The following is a 20,719-nucleotide window of genomic DNA, read 5'->3' on the forward strand; positions in this document are numbered from 1 at the left end:
ACCAGGTCCCCACCGCCTCGGGTCATGTGACGTCTGCAGGCGGACAACGGTATCGACTACGAAGGCATGATGATCTATGATTTACTGAAAAGGATTCGGAGCAGGCGCATTATGTCAAGTCTCGATTGGAGGATGGTAGGTGTAGTGATTAGGGGGGCGAGATCAACGGGAGAGCAAGAGAGAGAGAGAGAGAGTAAGTAAAAAGGAGAAAACATAGCAAAGCGTCACAAAGCACATCGCAGCGGAGGGTTCTAGTTTTGCTTGCACTCAGCCGCCTCCTTCTTGGGCTTGGAAGTGCCATCCTCTTCGTCCGAGTCATCATCCACCTCGCGGTCGGATCCCTCATCGTCCTCATCCTCGTCGTCGTCGTCCTCATCCTCCTCATCGTCAAACTCATCCGGGTCCATCTCCTCGCCCAACTCCTCAAACTGCAGGGCTTCACCGGTGAACCAGTCAATCGCGCGGGGAATCAGCTTCTCCTTGATATCCTCGCCCAGTTGGTAGTCCAGCTCCAGACGCTCTTCGATGTCGCTGGCGATCGACTCGTCGTCATCCGACGGCGGCTGTGGGGGGAGAAGAAGTTGAAGAAGGATTCGGTGGGCATGCTGACCTTGACAACACGGGTCTGCTTGGTATCTACGAGAGTCATGTTAGCTGAGATGCCGCCACACGGGGGACGGGCGCACTCACTCTTGTTCCGCTGCTTCTTGCTCTCCAGGCGGAGAGTCAGGTCCTTGTCATCCTTCCAGTCAATCTTGGAACCCTCTGCGTGGTCGTAGATGAAATCGCCGCCATAGCCATTCTCGTCCTTGTAGTAGTATGTCTTGGAGATGGTCTCGTTGGTGAAAAACTCGTTCTCGCTAAACTCAAAGATGAGGCGGAATCCGGGCCGGTCAAGATACTCCATTCGAATGTCCGTGAGGTGCTTGAGGGCCTCCTCATCCCGCTCGGTGATCATCTCGGCCAGAGAGACCTGGTTCTTCATGGCCGACAGCCAGAACTCGGGAATGCCCTTGGTCTCAGACTCCTCCGACTTGGGCTCCTCCTCGCCTTCCTTGGTCTCGGCCTCCTCTTCCTCATCCTCCTTGCCAGCATCCACCTCAGCATCAGTCGGCTCCACCGCACCGTTGATGATCGTGGACCGGCGCTCGTACAGCGGGGTGAATTTGGCAAAAAACTTCTTCTCGAGTTCGAGAACCTCTTCCTGGAACTGGGCCTCCAGCTTGGAGTGTTCCTTTTGAACCCCCTTCAGGCCCGCTACGCGGCGGCGAACGGAGGGAGGCAGGGACTCGATGTAGCCGGACGAGCGGCCAACGAGCTGACCCAATTTGCCCTGGATCATCGACACAAGGGCGGGGTTTCGGGCGAAGAGCGAGGCGGCCGCGGCACTGTCCAGGGTTTCTGGTAGGGGGTTAGAGACGTGTTACCGAGATGGACGAGATGAACTTTACCTTCTGTGATGCTGGATACGCCGGGCTGCTGGGCGTGGGAGGAGATCGGGGCATTGTTGGCCGGCGTGTTTTGCGGGGTCCTGGATTCGTCAGTCCACACAGAAATTTGATTATTATTAATTTTTAGACGTACGGGGCGACCGGGAAGTCGGCCTTCTTGTTCCTGATGGGCTCCGACATGGCTGCGGAGAGAGGGTGGTGGGAAGGGCAAAAGCAAGAGAAAAAAAGTTCTGCTGGGGAGGGGGGAAAAGAGAAGAGAGAAAGAACGGCAGAGATGGTGGGCTTTTAGCGCCGCCTTGGCGGGACACCCAACAGATCTGAACCTATGTACAATTTTAGCAACAGCAACCGGATTTTGATTCGGCTGGGCAGATTCTGACCGAGGGATGATCGAAATGGAGAATCCAGGCGGACTGGGATTACTGATTATTCTGATTCGTGTCTCTGATTTTTTCCTGTTCTTCAAATGTGCTTTGGCCTGAGGCACCACCACGATCTAGAACGCGATCGGAACGGCCGATGGACCAAAGTCATACCTGCAATGCCCCTTCAAAGGAGTCTCCGCGCGAGACAGAAGCAAACCCAATACGATTCCGACTCCCTATTTTTATCGTTCTTCTCTCCCTCTGATGCCACCGAACTATGTCCGATAAGCCGGTCACATGACGATAAGCGTCGTTCGAAGAGGAGCCCATCTGGAGGTAAATGGATTTCCGTCAATCCCCAGAGTCACCACAAAGACCCAACGTCCAGCTGACCGTCGGTATTGGGTTAATTCTCAGTCTGCCATGCCCCTGTCCAGGTGGTCGTATCCATAGCTCCCTCCTTCCCCCGTCCTTCAGCCGAAGCTAGTTAATCTCCCGCACCTCCCACACGACCACCAACCATGACCAATATTCCGCAGTCGCCCCCGGGCTCCGGGCCCGTGGATCTCGCGATGCCCAGAGCGAGTCGTCGGCGCGATTCCGTGCGAAGCAGGTAAGCTATCTTCGAGTCGTCTTTCCTTGCCCGTTGCTGATGGGTCTAGTGTGAGCGTGGTGTCGGAGGTTGAAATGGCCCGGAATGAGGTATGGCCGCTTGCATTGCTCCTCTACGCAGTTCAATCACTAACCGCGAAGGATAGGTGTTTGACGGCCCCATTTCAGAGAGCATCCCGTCGAGTGTCGTCTCATTTGCTCATCGCCGCGCCCGAAAAGACTCGACCGTCAGCTTCACTTACTTTCAGGATGAGGAGGACTTTGCCGAATGGCCGCCTGAAGATGCGGTGGACATGGCCAGTGAGGCCGAGGATATATCCGTGGACGGGTTTGGTGACGCAGACCTGGAGTCGGCCCGGTCCTCGTTTGTGTCCAAGCGGTTATCGCAGTCCCGAGACTCTGTTGAGCACCCTCTTCTTTCGCGTCATCTCTCCGCCAGCTCCTATGGCCGCGATCGAAGGACCGGCGCAAGATTGAACCAGAAAATCTACATCGCGTCGGAGGACCTGACCGCTGTTTTTGCTGGTTTCTCCACTAGCATCACCGGCTTTGCTGTTTATGTTGCCCTGTGTATCTTGACTGGAGGGTTTGCCTACCTTCTGTTCCATTGGTTACCGCGATGGCGCGTTCGGTTGATTGGTAAGGCAATGCCTCTGGGAAAATGCCAGTGGATCGCAATTGAGGTGACTATCTCCCCATCCCCAGGCGACAATTCTCCATCTAACTGGTTTCAGGACCAATGGAATCAGTTCACTGTTCATGATGTCGGGACTCAGTCCTATGGACGTCCACTCTCGACCGTTTTCGTGGACTCATTGCGCTATGCCTTGGATGAGGATAGTGATCCGACGGTGACATCTCTTCGCTTCCTCGACTACAGATATCTTCGTTTCTACTATCATCCAATTGAGGATAAATTCAGCCTGATAGGTAACTGGAAAGATCCTGCATGGACGAATGTCAAAGTCATGCGGGGAGGCTTGGATGCCGACGAACGTGACAGCCGAGAGCAGGTCTTTGGACACAACGTCATCGACATTCAGCAAAAGAGTGTTCCACAGCTTCTCGTGGACGAGGTACGTGCACTGGGGAGCAGTGAACACCCAGAGATCTTCTAACCAAGGGCAGGCTTTTCATCCGTTCTATATCTTCCAAGTTGCAAGTCTGATTCTATGGTCGATGGACGAATACTACTACTATGCCGTCTGTATCTTCCTTATCTCCGTTTCTAGCATTGCGGCTACGGTTCTGGAGACGCGGTCGGTAAGTTTGGAGTGGAAAGGAGACTCTTTGTTCCGCAACTAAGCTCTGAACAGACAATGCAAAGACTTCGGGAAATTTCTCACTTTGAATGTGATGTTCGGGTTCTTCGAAATGGATTTTGTGAGTTCACGTCCTTCATAGCCTGGCAGTTGATGTGCACATGTGCATTTTCGCTGACCGCATTTGCTGCAGGGCGTTCTGTTCCTTCTCAAGATCTCGTCCCAGGTGATGTGTTTGAGTTTTCCGACCCATCATTGAATCAGGTTCCATGCGACTGTATCTTGTTGTCAGGCGACTGTATTGTCAACGAAAGCATGCTCACCGGTTTGTAATCAGGAACACCTGTGCTGCCCCGGAAAAAGTTCTAATATAAAAGCAGGTGAATCCGTGCCCGTCTCCAAAATGCCCTTGACAGATGATGCACTTAAATGCCTTGACCTGAGCACCCCTTCTGTTCACCCTCATGTGGCGAAGCATTTCCTTTTTAGCGGAACCAAAGTCATTCGAGCACGACGACCTCAGCACGTTGATGACGACGAGGCAGTTGCTCTCGCAGTCGTTGCTCGGACGGGGTTCCTCACCACGAAGGGTGCTTTGGTACGTTCGATGCTCTTCCCGAAGCCCTCTGGTTTCAAATTCTACCGGGATTCTTTCCGGTATATCACGGTCATGGCAATGGTTGCTTTTCTTGGTTTCATTGCTTCGTTTGTCAATTTTGTCCGGTTAGGTGTAAGTAGGCCCCAAAATAGTGGGCTTCCAGATGCTAACAGAAGAAAGCTTGCCTGGCATTTGATCATTGTGCGAGCACTCGATTTGATCACGATTGTTGTCCCGCCAGCTCTGCCAGCAACCCTCACCATTGGAACGAATTTTGCGTTGTCACGTCTCAAAAAACAGAATATATTTTGCATCAGCCCCCAAAAGTAAGATTGATGCATCTATTTCCCTCTAAAAAAAGTCTAATCAGAAACGATAGGGTCAATGTGGGAGGAAAACTAGACGTTGTCTGTTTTGACAAGACAGGAACTCTTACTGAAGATGGGCTGGATGTGCTTGGGGCGAGGACGGTTGTTTCCAAACAGAGGTAAGGTGCCTGTTTCATCAAGACAAGATTCGTGAATGATAACGGAATCATCTGCAGATTTTCGGAGTTGCTGTCGGAAACATCAGCTGGATTTCTTATCCCGTCTAAGGACACTGACGCCGCAGACGATCTTGATAAACAGAGAAAGATCGTATACACCATGGCCACCTGTCACTCCCTCCGAGTTGTGGATGATGAACTACTCGGCGATCCTCTCGATGTCAAGATGTTTCAATTTACAGGTTGGTCATATGAGGAAGGAGGCGGCCATGTCTCGGAGCAAACAAACCCAAAATACGACACGATAGCACCGTCCGTGGCGAAGCCACCTTTCCCAGTGTATCCTAACAGCCACCAGCCGAACAACTCCAATGTGAGCAGTCTATTGCCCTTCTTCTGCGCAGACTATGAGGCGCGCTGCTAAGACCTTTTATTACAGGATCCTCTAGAGCTTGGAGTTCTTCGAAATTTCGAGTTTGTTTCCCAGTTGCGCCGTGCAAGCGTGGTTGTCAGGCAGTTCGGAGACAACGGTGTCAATGTATTTGTCAAGGGTGCCCCAGAAAGTATTCGGGATATATGTGTGCCCGAAAGCTGTAAGTCAATGATCTTCCTTGAGATGCACATGCATCATAGCTCAATGAATCGACAGTGCCGTCCGATTACGACGACCTTCTCAACCACTACACTCACAAAGGCTTCCGTGTGATTGCTTGTGCTACCAAATACGAACGGAAACTCAGCTGGAGGAAGATCCAGAAACTGACTCGGGCTGAGGCGGAATGCAACCTCGAATTCATGGGCTTCATAATTTTCGAAAATAAACTGAAACCCAGTACCTCCAGCGTGATCTCTGAGCTGAACAAGGCGGAAATTCGGAACATCATGTGCACAGGCGACAATATCCTGACGGCAATCAGCGTTGCTCGTGAATGCAACATGGTGGGTCCAGATGAACTCTGCTTCATGCCGCATTTCATCGATGGTCGGTTCTTCCAAAATGCCTCGAATCTCTCCGTTATGCTAATCGAAAGTGAAGATGCTGGCCCCGATTCCAAGACCTCCCTTTGTTGGGAAAATGTTGACAATCCAGACCTCAAATTGGACGCAAGGACTCTCTTGGTAAGCTTCTTCCCTCTCCAGCATGCTATCAGTTCTTTCTAATAGAGAAGTAGCCCTTGGATTCTTCTGTAGAGGACTTATCTGTGCCGGGGAATGCTTTCCATGAGCGCAAATATTGCGTTGCGGTCACTGGAGACGTGTTCCGATGGGTGGTTGATTTCGGCAGTGAGGATGTTCTGAAAAGGGTGAGTTGCTCTTCGATCCTTCAACCCTTGCCATTACAGTTCCGAGTACTCATGCTCTGCTCAGATGCTTGTTTGCGGAAAAGTGTTCGCCAGGATGTCGCCAGACGAAAAGCACGAGCTGGTGGAAAAGCTGCAGTCGATTGATTATTGCTGTGGTTTCTGCGGTGATGGCGCAAACGATTGCGGTGCATTAAAAGCAGCCGATGTTGGCATTTCGCTGTCGGACGCCGAGGCGTCTGTCGCTGCGCCCTTCACCAGCCGCCAATTTGAAATATCCTGTGTCCCAACATTGATTCGGTGAGTTGCATTACAAGAGGTCCTGAGTTTGAAATGAACAGCCGCTGATTACCCTAGGGAGGGCCGAGCTGCGTTGGTGACAAGCTTCTGCTGCTTTAAGTATATGAGTCTTTACTCGGCGATTCAGTTCTCCACTGTCAGTTTTCTTTATACCTCGGCGTCCAACCTTGGTGACTTTCAAGTAAGTGATAAAAGGAAGGAGATACCTTAGGAAGACACTGATCGCTTGCTAGTTCCTGTTCATCGACCTCGCCCTCATTCTTCCACTTGCCATCTTCAGTGAGTATCACTCCTCCATCTCTATGCTCGAACCTGCTGACTGTGACCAACTAGTGGGCTGGACCGGTCCTTATCCCACGCTCTCCCGGAAGCGCCCAACTGCAGACCTGGTTTCGCGGAAGGTGTTGACACCATTGTTGGGACAGATCGCAATTGTCATCTTGTCTCAACTTGCAATCTTCAAAACCGTCCAATACCAGCCCTGGTTAGTGGCCATTCACCAGTCACATCTTGTCTCATGGATTGTTCCTAACACCCTTCGCAGGTTCCAGCCTCCCCGGATTGACCTGGAGAAAAGCAGCATTGACAACTCGGAGAACACCTCCCTGTTTTTGTTCTCATGCTACCAGTACATCTTGGCTAGTATTGTACTCAGTGTGGGGCCGCCATTCCGGAAGCCATTGCGATTGAACGGTGAGCAGCGGCAACAAAAAAGATACTTTGAATTATATACACTGACACGGGTTTAGCTCCGCTTCTTTGCACCATCATTGTGGATCTACTGATTGCCAGCTATATGCTCTTCCGCCCATCGCATTGGGTGCTGGAAGTGATGCAGCTGACATTCATGTCCGACGGCTTCAAAGGGTGGTTGCTTGCGCTTGCGCTTGGCGCCTTTTCCGTGGCTTGGATGGCGGAAAGAAACGTCTTTCCATATTTGGCACGATTCCTCGGATACGCCAACACACGTCTACGGCCAAGCTATCGCAAGAAGCGTCGTGAGTATAAAGTTCTTCGCGAGGAGATGGGTATGTGATAGATCCCTTGTATTTTATACCGTCCGTGGCATAGAATGATAGATGTACAAATCTTGTTGGCGGAATGGCCTTCATCGGCCACTTCGCTTTTTGTTTCCGGTGGAAATAAGAAGCACTCTTAAATCAATTGACTGAGAATTGGTATGATACACTCCGGCTGCAGTACAGAAAAATGGACACCAAAAGCAGAATAATCAACGACTTGGGATTCGGAACCATGCCACACTGTCTTTCCGGTCCGCAACATCGATGGGCGCAAGTATAATTGGGATCTTTGAATGGAGGGGGCGTAAATTGATGTGAATGATGCCCAGGGTCGTGACGATGAAATCGATCTTCAGTGGTCCCAAGGGTGTTTCCAACCTAGAAGAGCAGGCCCGTCTTTCTTGGCCCGGTACATGAGCTAAATCGAGAATCCCGGGTCAGCAGCAATTGTGATGGAGAAGCAGGGGTCTGCCTACAAAGAACCACATGCTCGCGCCCAGGGCAGTTGCCGTGAACCGATAGAGCGGGCGGGCCTTGTGGATATGAATCGGGTGGTGTGAATTGCCCGCCATTCCTGTGTGGATAATATTAGGGTTAGCATTTGACTTGTCGCAGCATTGTGGAAGAAAAGGTGGTGAGGACAGACTGTCGGAGGGACGTGGTCGAAGGTGGTTTCGAGTCGAAGCGGGAGAGGAAGAAGTGAATGAAGTGACGGACTGCTGAGTGGCCCGAGTGATGAAAGAAGGTGGCACGTGACCGACCAAGTCCCGTCCCTCGCCTTCTTTCATTGCGTTTCCCGACAGAGCCATTCCCGGCTCTCCGTCCCACTCGATCTTCTCGCGCCTCTGTCTTACTATGAAGGGTATCGGTCCCTCCAAGGACTCTTGTCATCGCGACCAATCCCGATCCAGCTGACTGGGTGCATCGACGATACTCCGACTTCAATCTGATCTCATGAAAACCCACCCGTTCGAACACGCGCCGTTCCTCGACGCGATCCTAGGGTCATCCTGCTCTCGCACAGCGCGCGCTTCATTTTAGTTAATTGAGGCTAACTGGAGCAAATATGGTGATTGAATCCCTCGAGAATGATAGCAATGGCCAGCCTCGGTTCCCTGGATGCTCGAGCATCCACAACTTTGAACTTGTGAGCAAACTGGGCGAAGGGACCTTTGGGTAGGTGGTGGCACGGGATATCGTGGAATGCGCCAGGCGGCTGACATCTTGGTAGGGAGGTATATAAAGCGAAGTCAAGAAAAGACAATTCGCTTGTGGCGCTGAAGAAGATTCTCATGCACAATGAAAAGGATGGTGTAAGTGCACTATCTCCTGCCGTATACGGCCATGGGCGCTTACCTTATTCTTCTCAGTTCCCGATCACTGCGATTCGAGAGATCAAACTTTTGAAGGCGCTTTCTCACCCGAACATTCTACAGCTCAGAGAGATGGCGATTGAGCGTAGCAAAGGTTCGCTTCATTGTTGGCTTTCTAGAAGCGATGGGCTGACTTTGATCGCAGGCGAAAGGCAAAAGAAGCCTAGCATGTACATGGTCATGCCCTACCTAGAACATGACCTATCCGGACTTCTGGAAAACCCAGCGGTGCAATTTAGCGAGCCACAGATCAAATGCTATTTGAAGCAACTCCTCGAAGGATTGCGGTACTTGCACGCGGTACGAATATCTCGGTTCCCACCAAGAGAAAGCTTGTTTTGACAGAATTGCAGAGCCGCATCCTACACCGCGACATGAAAGGTGAGCCATCCCAAGTTCGATTCTGCCTTTATCGGAACTGATTCCTGGGTAGCGGCGAACCTGCTGATCAGCAATGGTGGGATTCTTCAAATCGCTGATTTCGGACTTGCACGGCCCTACGATGAGTCTCCTCCTCAGCCTGGGCAGGGCGGAGGAGAGGCAAAAAGAGAGTACACTGCTCTTGTCGTCACAAGGTGGTATCGTCCTCCGGAGTTACTGCTTCAATTGCGACGCTACACCACTGCAATCGACATGTGGGGAGTCGGGTAAGCCATCCAAGGCCTCTTATTTTGTTGCTCTCTCGTTCTCACAATTCTAGCTGCGTGTTTGGCGAGATGTTCAAAGGAAGCCCGATTCTCTCCGGCAGTAGTGATCTCAATCAGGCACAGTTGATCTTCAGTCTCGTGGGAACGCCTACGGAAGAGAATATGCCCGGGTGGAGTTCACTTCCCGGCTGTGAGGGTGTGAAAAACTTTGGATACAAACGTGGGAATCTTGCCGAAGTCTTCAAGGAGTATGTCAAACTTCATTCACGTCGTTGTTCCGTTGAGAGCATGGGCGTTCTAACAGAGACCTAGACTTAGTCCCTCGGCCATTTCACTACTTCGCGAGCTTCTCAAACTCGACTGGCGAAAACGAATCAATGCTATAGATGCGTTGAAACATCCCTATTTCACGACACCACCACTGCCTGCGAACCCCGGCGAGCTCCCGCGTTTCCAAGATTCTCACGAATTTGACCGTAAGAAATTCCGCAACCAACGCCCCCCCGTGGCGCCTGTTCCGCCGGGTGGCTCTACAGACAGTTATTCCAGTGGCGGCTGGGCGAGTGGCCCTCGCGGACCAGAGCCGAGAAATAGTCGAATTCCTGGTGCAGCCCGTGGCGGCAGACCAGGCCACGGCAACGCTCCACGGCGCGGGCCCTTCCCCCAGCAAAGGGATGGTGGACTCCCCGCGAAGCCTCCTACATCCAACCACCCGAACTGGGATGGATCACAACCTACCAGACCATCTGGAAGAGACGACCAGCGACGGGATCGATACGGCTCGAATCGTCCCGGCGGTCGATTTTCTGGAAATATGGACTCTTATGTACCGAGCTACGGTGGCTCTCACGACCGCCCACGCGATCCCGGCGGGTACAATTCACACTCGAATTCAGACAGGCGGTCGACGGATCGACACGACTTGCGCCGGGACCATTCGCCTAGGAGACGAAGTCGCAGCCCCAGCTACCGAGAAGGGGGAAGGGGATAAGACTTCCGCACAACCATCCAACTATCGCATGCCTTCCTATCCGCCACACCACCATCGCCGCAAGATGCTCGCTTTGGCTGGTATGAGCCTCCAACACATTTTCAGTGCACAATGCAGTCTACCCTACAGCCAGAGTGTGCGGGGCGCTCAATCTTTGTACTTTTAAATGAAATCAAGAATTATTCATGTCACGACTTTTTCTCTAGATCCGGCCTTGATATATCCCTCAGAATCCTGTCTCACCGTGCAGAGCTTTCCACCCATCACTCGTAAATATTTGCATATGCGAATCTTTCCACGTGGGCCTAGTTGAAAGTGTCCAACTGGAATAAAAAAGTTGGTTCGTGCGGGCTAAGTTGATTAAAAGCAAACAGTGCCATCGAAAGTCAATGGTTTAGTATAGAATCCGGGTCATGATTCGGGCTGGCAGACAGTTAGCGAGAAAAGTATACGGCTCCAAGATCCATGGGTCATACAGGAAAGGCTCTCCAGGCTCTCATACAGAGCTTTGATGATGGCAGTATCCACGTTACTGATATCAGCCATCAGGTAAGCCACCTAAGTCACGGTTAATCTTGAAACATATCATAGCATGGACGGGTTTCAACATACATCTCCACGGCTGTCGGTCATCTGCTTGTCGACGTTGTGGTCGCCGATAATTTCGTTCACTGTAGCAAGGAGTCAGCGTTGTCGGCATCCGAACCATTACCTTCCAACTCTCACCTTTGCGAAGGACACCAGGGATGTTCCGGTGAATGTAGATCACCCGAGCGTTGTTCGGTTCATCTATGGTCAAGGAACGAAGCGTGACTTCGGGTAGGTTGACGGCACCCAACGTCGTGCCCTCGTTGACGTAGCGGACCAAGGCCTGGCCAACCTCGATACCAATGGCACTCTGGGCCTCTTCGGTACTTCCGCCGATGTGAGGAGTCAGGATCAGGTTCTTGAGGGAGCGCAGATCGTTGCCCCACATATTGAGATCGCTGTTGAAGTAGTCACCGTTTCCGGCCGGTTCATTGGGATACACGTCCAGCGCAGCTCCGGCAATCTTGCCACTGCGCATGGCATGGATCAAAGCGGGAATATCCACGACAGTGCCACGGCTGGCGTTAATCAGATAGCTTCCATCCTTCATCAGCTCCAGCTGGGGTTGTCCAATCATCCCTTTCGTCTCCGGCAGTTCCGGCACATGGCAAGTGACAAAGTCGGCTTCGGCCAAGAGAGCCTCCAGAGTCTCCACCTGTCGTGCAGTTCCCAGAGCCATCAGATTTAACACGTCGTAGAATATGACCGACATGCCCATGGCCTCTGCAAGTACTGACAGCTGGGCGCCAATATGACCGTAACCGATAATGCCTGTAGTATTGTCATGAGCCGCCTCTTCACCAAAGCTGTTCTACTGGGATACCTACCTAGCGTTTTCCCACGAATCTCCCAGCACTTGTTGCTCACCTTATTCCAGGTGCCGTTGTGCATCTCATTGGAACGGTCACCCAGCTGACGAGCCAGGGCGATGATCTCACCGATGACCAATTCTGCAACACTGCGAGAGTTGCTGAATGGAGAATTGAAAACCGCAATACCCTGTTCGGCGGCATATTGAAGGTCGACCTGGTTGGTGCCGATACAGAAGCAACCGATTACGATCAGATTCTTGGCCTCCTTCAGCACCCGCGCGGTGAGCTTCGTCTTGGAACGAATACCAATGACATGCACATCCCTATCCCCCCACATAGTCAGCCTGGCTATTTTTCAACGATGGCAATTGATCACGGCTTACCGAATCTTCTCAATGAGCTGGTCTTCAGGGAGAGACGACTTGAGGAATTCGACCTGGTAGCCTTGCTGGGTGAGGATATCACGACCAGCCTGGTTCACATTCTCCAGCAGCAGAACCTTGATGTCCTTGGTTGCGAATGGCTTCAGTTGCTTTGCATTGGCCAGAGGAATTATTCGGCCGGCCAAACCGTAGCTGCCGGCCGAGGAATGGAAGGAGGCGGAGGGTGAGGTGGAGAGGGCGTGTACGGGCAGATCCTGGCGAGGACGGATTTCCTTGGCAGAAGTCATGGCGAGGGTGTGTTAAGAAGAAGAAAGAGATGGAGAGGAAGAAGAAGAACGAAATGACTCGACGCTTGTGTTTCTTGTTCCAGGTGGGCCATTAGATAAGCTCTTGATCGCCGGAATCGGAGTATGACTCTTAACGGTGTTGCGACCTGTTACTATTGCCTATTATTGATCCTATCGATAGTACATATGATATAGATAGCTTATAACTACCGGACATATATCTTTAATTGATATGCATCTCCTATATGTGCGTGCAATTTCTTCCCAGACTGATGGACGATCGCGGGGCTTTTTTTTTTTATCGATTAGGTACTTTTTTTAAAAGGGAAAAAAAAAAGGATTGGCCAATCAAAGAGTCCCGCAATGACGGAATGAGCTGACTAAGTATTTTCTTCCAGGATTGGATAGTTAACTAAACTAACTCGTACATAGTAACATAGTTAACTACTTGACTGCAAAATATATAGCTGTACAAGATCTGCCGCAAAGTTGGGGCTTTTTTGTCTTATTTGCCGCGGCTAATACCACCGAGTCTGTCTTGTATTGTCCACAACGTATGTCCCGGAAGAATGTGCTAGCTATCCTTTGACATATCTTCCATCTATGATTATTTGGGATACCAAAGACTCATCATTTATTCCTCATGTTCCCGCACCTTTTGAGACCTTCCCAACACAATCGTACTCAAATCCCCAACAGGAAGAACAATCGGAAAGTCCACTGCTTCCAGAAGCTGAGCTGCAAGTATATACCAAATAGGCATGCACAGAGCGAAGGCAAAAGCACCCCCAATCTATAAGAAATTCCTACCGTCAACCCCTGTTCATAGATATACCTTCATATCCTGCAACGAAGCATAGGACTTACATGCTGAAGTTTCTCTGCCAGTGCTGCGTCGCCTAAGGCCAGTTGAAAATATGATCCAGCGAATAGTCCAAACGCGATGACGAGGAGAGAGAGAGCCAGGAAGAGGCAGACGTTTGTGCGAATAGAGCAGATCAAAAATATAAAAGAAATGAGGGTGAGGGAGACGTAGTAAAACCCTAACTCGGGGCTATCTGTCAAAGCCAATAATACAGAGACGCTCTAGATGAACACATACCGATTGAGGCATTGTATCCCTCCGTTTGCATTCCTTGTAGGGAATTACCTGTCTCGGAGTAGTGGAGACCAGTTGCAAACCATGGTATCAAGTTTGTTCCCTGAACAATCCAGAAAGCCGCTGTCACAAGTTAGGTAAACCAACGTATGGCACCATCTTGTAGTTAAAGTGGTAACTCACCGTAGGTAAAGAACACAACGCTTGAAAATGTGTTCCCAATGAGCCACTCTGCAACTGACCCCAGTAACTGCACAAAGCCTCCAAAGAAGAGATATACAGGTCTAAAGACGGGTTATCTTTTGCGGGGGTCAAGGTGGAACGACGCTCTCATACATAATAGCACCGCCGCCGCCACCTGCTCCTCGCCAGCCCATCATGATACAGGCATTTGGTGTTGCTGCGAGCAGGAACCCCATCAGGGCGATGGGGGTGGGGTTGCCCACTTTTTTGCGTAGGTCACTTGCAGTCCATGGGTGCTTGGGACTCAGATAGAGCTTTTCGAAGGTATCCCGGGGGATTGGTAGAAGAACACTTTCTGCTGTCTTAATTGGACGGAGAGTGTCTTCAAGCTTCTCATTGGCTTCACTCATGACGCCGATTGGATGTTATTGAACGCAAATATAGAAGATTAGGTGTGTAAATGGTGTAAAAAGTGTCACGGTAGTCAGGGTATATCGTTCGAGGACAGGGATTTCAAGATCCATTCGAACGAGCAGGGGAGCTTTATATGAAGACCAATACCAAATGGTAGGCCAAGGATATTTGGGGGCCGCCGTGTTTTGCGAGTGGTCAGGTCTCGTCCCCGGCGAGGAGATCTCCGGGCAGATCTACGAATTGATGACAACCAGCCAAGAGACTATTTACGAAACAGAAACTGAATCCGGGGAAAATGCGGGGTATAGTTGGAGGTCAGTCCCTATACTCGCCTTTACGACGTTTCGATATAGAAGTGGACGCACGGTTTGAATCTCCGGTATCATAGTACATAGAGTACGGTCCCGTGGAACCCCCTCCCTAAACGCCCCGAGCTCAATTGAGTGATCCGCGGTTCAAAAATTTCCGAAGGATATACGGCGCTCCATCCGAGACGAATTCGGAAATCGACGCCCCGAGGAGGGATTGCATAGTAGACTATGCAGTGTCGGAGGTAGACTGTCCGCTATTATTCCTTGGCAGAGAGCGTCCATATTTTGTGTACGCACAAGGCATAAGCGGGCCCTTGATGAATTAGTCGGTTTCTTCATAAATTCCATTTATCCCGGACCTTCGGGAGGCGCTCGGGATAAATGGACTTTGTGTAAATATCGGCCGGCCAATTAATTGGCGGAACTTAAGTTGATTCTGAAATGGCCTACACGGTGACAGTCTACTTCATCATCCACGAGTGCTTGAATAGTGGTGCCTTGAGCAGCCTGAAGTATGCTTGAAAGCACATTCTAGGGTACAGTACTAGTGTATCAAAGTAACATGGACGCGAAAGGCTCTTTCCTACTTGACAACAACAATACGAGCTTTTGGGCTTTGGCGACGTGCGTCATTATTGACTTGAGTACTATTTAAGTAGAGGAACATCAGAGGTGACTATGGAAATCACCAATCTATTGGGACAGTGCTACATTGTGCACAGAAAGTACCCTACTACACCTGGAGATTCTGCATCTTCTTCGCCGCCTCATCCACGGGTTTGTTGCCCTTTGCCTTGGCCTTTTGGGAGGTTGTGTCCTTGGGCAGCTCTTTGGTAAATGGAAGGAATTCAGGAGCGCCAGGGATATATTTTCGCAAGGGCTCGGGAACGATGAAACCCTAGATAGTCAACGTGTTAGAACGAAACCTACAGGGAAAGAAGAATACTCACATCTTCGGTCTGATAGTTCTCCAAAACGCAGCAAAGCGTCCGCTCGGTCGCGCACAGCGTCGCGTTCAGTGCATGCACATAGGTCTTCTTGATATCGGTGGTCTTCTTCACGCCGTACCGGATCTCCAGGTTTCGTGACTGATAGTCGGTGCAGTTGGAGCAGGAGACAAGCTCCTTGTACTCGCCTTGGAATGGGAACCAGGCCTCTAAATCGTATTTCTTGGATGCAGCATTATTCAATGCACCGGAGACAATGGCGACGATCTGATACGGCAGCCCAAGGGACTTGTAGAACTCCTCCGAAGTGGCCATCATATCCTCAAACGCTTGCCATGAGTCATCAGGCTTGGTCAGGACAAACTGCTCGATCTGCTTCATATGAGAATTTGGGAGACATGCCGGGATTGGAATGCAAACTCACCTTCTCGAACTGATGGACACGGAAGATGCCCCATGCGTCCTTGCCGTGGGCACCTGCCTCTTTCCGATAGCATGTACTATATCCGGCATACCTAATAGGGCGATCAGAACCTGCGCGAGAAAGATAGAGGCGAGGTGGTCTTACTTGATCGGAAGGTCCTTCTCTTGCAACCACTCGCTGTCATGCAGCGCGGACAATGGCTGCTCGGAAGTAGCGATGAGGTACTTGTCGGTTGACTTGTCATCGCCCTCGGTGACCTTGTACAGCTCCTCATCGAAGTCCTCTAGCTGAGCGGTCTTCGCCATAAGGTCCCGGAGCATAAACTGGGGGGGTTGGTTTGGCTTGTACCCCTTGTTGAAAAGGAACTCTAGACCGTAGTTGACCAGAGCCAGGTTGAGGAACAATCCGTATCCAGTCAAGCAGTAGCCTCGATGACCAACGATCTTGACGCCACGTTCCGGGTCGTATCCATCCAGACGAGTGAGGACTTCATGGTGGGACAGGCAGTCTCGTTTCTCGACTGCGACATTCTCTGGTGCCCATGTTCTGATCACTTGGTTGTCATCCTATACCCACAGTGTGTCAATTAGCATCTACAGCACGGCGATGGAGGGGTTGCCTTACCTCGTTGTTGCTGACAGGGACAGAGTCGTGAACATAATTCCCGATAACGCGAATGCGACGGTCTCTTTCCGTTTCTTTCTGGACAGCAAGCTCCTCGGCCTCCTTTTTCCCCTTCTCCAGACCAGCCTTCTGCTCAATCAAATCGCTCGCGTCTTCCTTGTTCTGCACCGGCGAGTCAGACACTTCCCAAGCCAGAGACACAAGGGAGGCGGGCTTTACCTTCTTCTTCTTGCCGATCTCCTTCATCAGCGCATTGAGCTGCGAGCCAAATTGCGTCACCTCATATCGTGCTACCAGGATGCATTGGTGAGTGTGCCCTCTCTGAGTCAGAAGGGCGACAACATACCTCGGCGGGCCTCTTCATAGAGAGCAATGACGATATCCACGTCCTCCTCGGGGGCAGAGCGTTTTCGCTGGCTCTCCTTGATCTTCTTGGGATCACCACCGCGCTCGGCGATGAAATCAGCGAGGTCCAGCATGGTTGGGGCGCGTTCGTGGGGCAGGAATGATTGTGGAGGGGGAAAAAAGAACCAGATGGCCCGAGCGAGGAGCCAGGGCCGTTAGGTAAGCATCAGTAAACTAACCAACTAGTGAACTGTATCAAATGGATTGATTCTATGCAATACACTCTAAAATCATTATTATCGTTCAGATCCCTTCCGATGAAAGAAAAAAAAGCAAACAAACGAACGAACAACACAAAGTCCCTCCACCCCCGAAGCAACGCCTCCTGTGGAAATCATCAAGGAAAAGGGACATCAATCACATCAAAGCGCACTTGTTCCCGCCCGTGGGTTGCGACGGGTTCTGCGACTTTTCAATCTCCGCAATAATCAGGTCAAACGCTTTCGAGACGTTAAAGTCCAGGAAGGCACTGGCCTCGGTGAAGGCACAGTGGACCTCCTCGGCCAGCTGCCGGCCCTCGTCCAGAGTGACCTGCCGCTGTTCTGGCTTGAGATCGCTCTTGTTGCCCACCACGACCAGTGGAACCTCGTCCGCTCCCTGGAGGGTTGGTTAGCGTAGTGGTACAGTTGATGGGAAGGGGGCCGACCGTACAAGGTGGTTTAAGATCTTGTCCCGGATGACTCGCACCATCTCAAAGGATTGGCGTGAGGTGACGGAGTAGACGATGATATAGCCATGGATTCCGATGAAGTGCTTGGAGTTCAGGATGCTGTACTCGTCCTGAAAGGGAAGTCAGTTTGGTTGTATCTCCGTGGGGGACACTCTCGTACCTGTCCGGCGGTATCGACGATCTCGGTCGCATAGTCCTGACCGTTATGCTTGATGATCCGGCTGAATGTGTTCTCAATGGTCGGGTAGTAGCTCTCGACAAAGTGGTGTTCGACGAACTGAACGGTCAGCGACGATTTGCCTAAGGCGCGGGGGTCAGTTAGCTGGTCGTAATGGCAGTTGGGATCCTTCCGTACCGACAGAGCGGCTGCCGACGATGGCGATCTTCCTCTGTTTTGGGGCGGCAGGCATTGCGGATGGGAGGAAGACAAGGGAAACCTGGCGGGGTGAGAGAGGGAGAGAGGGCGCGGGAGGGCGACAGGGAGCGTCTCTCGGAGCCGGGTGGCGAATCGCAGCTGAAGAGCTGCGGAGGTGCAAACGGTGCAAACAGAGTATACACCGAGTAGTAAATATTTTATGAGAGTCAAAAAGATGAAGGTAGTAGGTAGATAGTACAAAAGACATGGGTATCATCATCCAATTCAACAGTTCATCCAATCTCTTCCATCTGCTGGATCTGTCCAACCAGCGCCTGCAATCGTACCAGAAATCCACTCGCCGCTTCACGGGACTCGATCTTTTGGTGATACTGCAAGAATTCGTCCACTGTGGACTTGATCCTTGTCAGGTCCTTCTCCTTGATCCGTGAACGCGCCTCGGGGTTCAGACACAGGGTCAGTAGGAGCACGGCGAGATACCCGACGGCAACGTTATGATGCACCTCCACCACGGAATGAGCCTAGAGAATTTGGTGAGCTTCAACTACACAAGTTAGATAAGAGACTTACGTTGGAAACGGAATCCACATGAGTCAAGAATAGCCGGAGTAGCCGGTTGAGAAAGGACTTGGGCCCGCATGCCGGATTGAAAAAATGGCCCCGTGCTGCTTCGCTCTGTTCCGTCAGATTGATCAGGGTGCCCAGCGCGAGAATCACCCGATCCAGAGAATTGTTCTCCTGGGCGAGCGAGTCTTCCGTCAAGTCACCGAATTTTGCTAGAACGATGTGAACCAGTCCTCCGACCATCTCCGTCGTTGCGAAGTCATCGCAGAGGGCCGAGTTGCCGTTGGTGACGTTCAAAATCACGCGCATGTAGAGCGTCTGCATCTGCTGACGATCCAAGTCGGAATCGTCCACTGAACGAAGCAATCCATGCAAGCCGGAAAGTCGGCTCAAGAGGGACTGGCTCCCCTCTGTCGAGGACTCCGCAGAGGCCGTATGCGCTTCTAGTATTGAAAATACCAAGCTGAGAATCTGCGAATCTTCCGGTGGTAGTGTACCCTGGGCTCCACGAGGCGAGCTCTGTGAGGATAAAACATCAATCAACTGCTTCAGCATCGGTGGACGAATCCCGCTGCCGTTCTCTCCTTTCGCTAGAACGGTCGAGGCAGTCAATTTCAAACAGTAAAGCGCCACTAGGCTAGGAGAAACCTTCGATGGAGGAATCTCGGGAAAGAGGGTCGATATCACTTGAGGGATGATGCTCTGGACAGCCTTCTGCACCGGTTTGGACAACCCGTTGGCCCGATTCTGTGCCACGACCAGGACATCATCATACGTGTTCAGTAACATGGGAGAAACGGCCAACAGTTTTGGCCATGCTTCTCTCGCAAGAAGGTACCGCGGGCCTCCGCCCAGCGAACCGAGCCCGTAGGCGCACAAGGCGAATGTCGCGGAAACGATGTCCAGGTTGTCGAGAATACAGTTCACCAGCCTCTTGCCAAAGTCACACTCCACAAATTGGGCCCTGAGCTTGGAGTCCAAGAGTTTGCTACAGAGCTGCATGAACGCATTGCAACGGCCGGACGTGGAGTTGTGGTCATCTTCAATATCCTCAAATATCGACTCGACCGCACCACGGAATCGAGCATTGCCTCCAGCCTGTCGCAGTTCATGGATGCTTCGAACCGTCCCTTCATCATGGTTCTCCTCCTCCAATGCAAACAGACGAGCGCGAGAACGATTTCCCGGGATCGCCCGGGGCGAAGAGGAACGATGGCGTTGTTCCAAACCCCCAGAAATATCCTGAGCGGATAGCTCCCCTGCCAGAGAAAGGTCATCCAGAAAGGACCGTTGGCGCGCATATGTGACTTTCGAGCCCCAGAGGTGAGATGCCAGTGCCGACGGCGAGTCATGACCGGGGTTCTCGGGAGGCCCGTCGAGATTTGGTCGGGATGATTCTGTCGTTTGGAATGGGATACCAAGAGAAACGCGCGGCGCCGGTTGGCTACTGGCTGGGCTTGCCACCGGCGATTCTTCTGAGGGCTGGTTCTGTATTCCCAGCGAGTCTATCAATCTTCGGCGGCCAGGGGTTGTGTTGGCGATCGTAGGATATGAGTCGTGGGAGGAGCTTGAAGACAGTGGTCTCTCCAAGTCGGTTACCGCAGATTTGGAGAAGCTTTGCTCGTTGGAAGCGTGTCGCTCATCTGGCGCGGGAAGTTCGCTCCTTCTTTGTCGGCGCTTGGGGGTTTCGGGGCCGGCTGATGGTGTTGTCGATTGGACCGTTACTGCCGGTTTACTGGCCTGAGATGACATCCATCTGGAATCTCGCATGGTGCCCCTGATGCGCGGCGACGAGCCCGCGCCTTTCTTGGTGGTTGCAGATGTCGTTGTTTTGGGACCATCGTGGGTCTGCACCACAGCCCGGGGATCCTTCTCATCGGGGGCCTGTCTTCTGCGTTTCCTTCGGAAGATGTCTGTTTGGCCCTCGTCCTCGGAAGATGGGAGGTCGAAGACACTTGGCGCCGAGTCGGTTGTCCGTGTGGGAGTCGTTGGCCGTCTAGTCCCACTCTGGATACTCCCGGACTTTTTGGTTCGAGCGGACGGAAGGGGATCTTGAAGCATGCGCTGCGATGGAGAAGTGCCTCCTGGCGCATCATTGCTCGGTCGGCTTCTTGTTGCGCCGTACGTCACCAGCTTGCGATTCCGACTCGCCATGGTCGATGCTTGAAGTCCAGGGGTAGCAGGAAGGACAGTCAATGGGATGACCCAACATCAGGGGCAGAG

General features: G+C 51.8%; 8 protein-coding genes across 8 annotated transcripts; 2 read left to right on the forward strand and 6 right to left on the reverse strand.

The window, feature by feature from the left end:
• Positions 1-251: 251 nt before the first annotated feature.
• Positions 252-1,631, reverse strand: nap1 (histone chaperone NAP1; the record flags this gene model as incomplete). Its single annotated transcript, XM_057200271.1, has 5 exons — positions 252-563; positions 611-636; positions 691-1,401; positions 1,452-1,531; positions 1,585-1,631. The coding sequence occupies 5 exons, from the start codon at positions 1,629-1,631 to the stop codon at positions 252-254; spliced, it is 1,176 nt and encodes a 391-aa protein (XP_057050972.1).
• Positions 1,632-2,337: 706 nt separating this feature from the next.
• On the forward strand, positions 2,338-7,412 carry N7474_008862 (uncharacterized protein; the record flags this gene model as incomplete). Its single annotated transcript, XM_057200272.1, has 19 exons — positions 2,338-2,429; positions 2,479-2,518; positions 2,575-3,504; positions 3,557-3,691; positions 3,745-3,811; positions 3,884-4,015; positions 4,071-4,420; positions 4,469-4,614; positions 4,668-4,775; positions 4,833-5,148; positions 5,215-5,368; positions 5,425-5,894; positions 5,948-6,079; positions 6,144-6,376; positions 6,434-6,557; positions 6,610-6,655; positions 6,710-6,860; positions 6,921-7,069; positions 7,126-7,412. 19 exons carry the CDS (start codon positions 2,338-2,340, stop codon positions 7,410-7,412), a joined length of 4,062 nt encoding a protein of 1,353 aa, XP_057050973.1.
• Positions 7,413-8,464: 1,052 nt separating this feature from the next.
• N7474_008863 (CDC2/CDK family serine/threonine-protein kinase) lies at positions 8,465-10,409 on the forward strand (the record flags this gene model as incomplete). The annotated part of the gene is made up of 8 exons (XM_057200273.1): positions 8,465-8,574; positions 8,630-8,711; positions 8,769-8,865; positions 8,917-9,071; positions 9,125-9,152; positions 9,205-9,418; positions 9,472-9,666; positions 9,731-10,409. 8 exons carry the CDS (start codon positions 8,465-8,467, stop codon positions 10,407-10,409), a joined length of 1,560 nt encoding a protein of 519 aa, XP_057050974.1.
• A 394-nt stretch (positions 10,410-10,803) lies between these two features.
• N7474_008864 (D-3-phosphoglycerate dehydrogenase) lies at positions 10,804-12,479 on the reverse strand (the record flags this gene model as incomplete). Its single annotated transcript, XM_057200274.1, has 6 exons — positions 10,804-10,832; positions 10,886-10,967; positions 11,022-11,080; positions 11,136-11,768; positions 11,825-12,132; positions 12,193-12,479. 6 exons carry the CDS (start codon positions 12,477-12,479, stop codon positions 10,804-10,806), a joined length of 1,398 nt encoding a protein of 465 aa, XP_057050975.1.
• A 634-nt stretch (positions 12,480-13,113) lies between these two features.
• On the reverse strand, positions 13,114-14,171 carry N7474_008865 (acetate uptake transporter family protein; the record flags this gene model as incomplete). The annotated part of the gene is made up of 5 exons (XM_057200275.1): positions 13,114-13,272; positions 13,347-13,537; positions 13,582-13,701; positions 13,762-13,862; positions 13,915-14,171. 5 exons carry the CDS (start codon positions 14,169-14,171, stop codon positions 13,114-13,116), a joined length of 828 nt encoding a protein of 275 aa, XP_057050976.1.
• A 1,048-nt stretch (positions 14,172-15,219) lies between these two features.
• N7474_008866 (serine--tRNA ligase SES1) lies at positions 15,220-16,960 on the reverse strand (the record flags this gene model as incomplete). The annotated part of the gene is made up of 6 exons (XM_057200276.1): positions 15,220-15,384; positions 15,437-15,805; positions 15,858-15,948; positions 16,002-16,423; positions 16,482-16,771; positions 16,828-16,960. 6 exons carry the CDS (start codon positions 16,958-16,960, stop codon positions 15,220-15,222), a joined length of 1,470 nt encoding a protein of 489 aa, XP_057050977.1.
• Positions 16,961-17,243: 283 nt separating this feature from the next.
• rhbA (Rheb family small GTPase rhbA) lies at positions 17,244-17,966 on the reverse strand (the record flags this gene model as incomplete). Its single annotated transcript, XM_057200277.1, has 4 exons — positions 17,244-17,483; positions 17,538-17,666; positions 17,717-17,856; positions 17,912-17,966. 4 exons carry the CDS (start codon positions 17,964-17,966, stop codon positions 17,244-17,246), a joined length of 564 nt encoding a protein of 187 aa, XP_057050978.1.
• A 238-nt stretch (positions 17,967-18,204) lies between these two features.
• Positions 18,205-20,650, reverse strand: N7474_008868 (WAPL family protein; the record flags this gene model as incomplete). Its single annotated transcript, XM_057200278.1, has 2 exons — positions 18,205-18,453; positions 18,503-20,650. 2 exons carry the CDS (start codon positions 20,648-20,650, stop codon positions 18,205-18,207), a joined length of 2,397 nt encoding a protein of 798 aa, XP_057050979.1.
• Positions 20,651-20,719: the final 69 nt, after the last annotated feature.

Source organism: Penicillium riverlandense (assembly GCF_028828495.1).
Source record: "Penicillium riverlandense strain IBT 135883 chromosome Unknown utg000007l_segment0_segment0, whole genome shotgun sequence".
NCBI classification, from domain to species: Eukaryota; Fungi; Ascomycota; class Eurotiomycetes; order Eurotiales; family Aspergillaceae; genus Penicillium; species Penicillium riverlandense.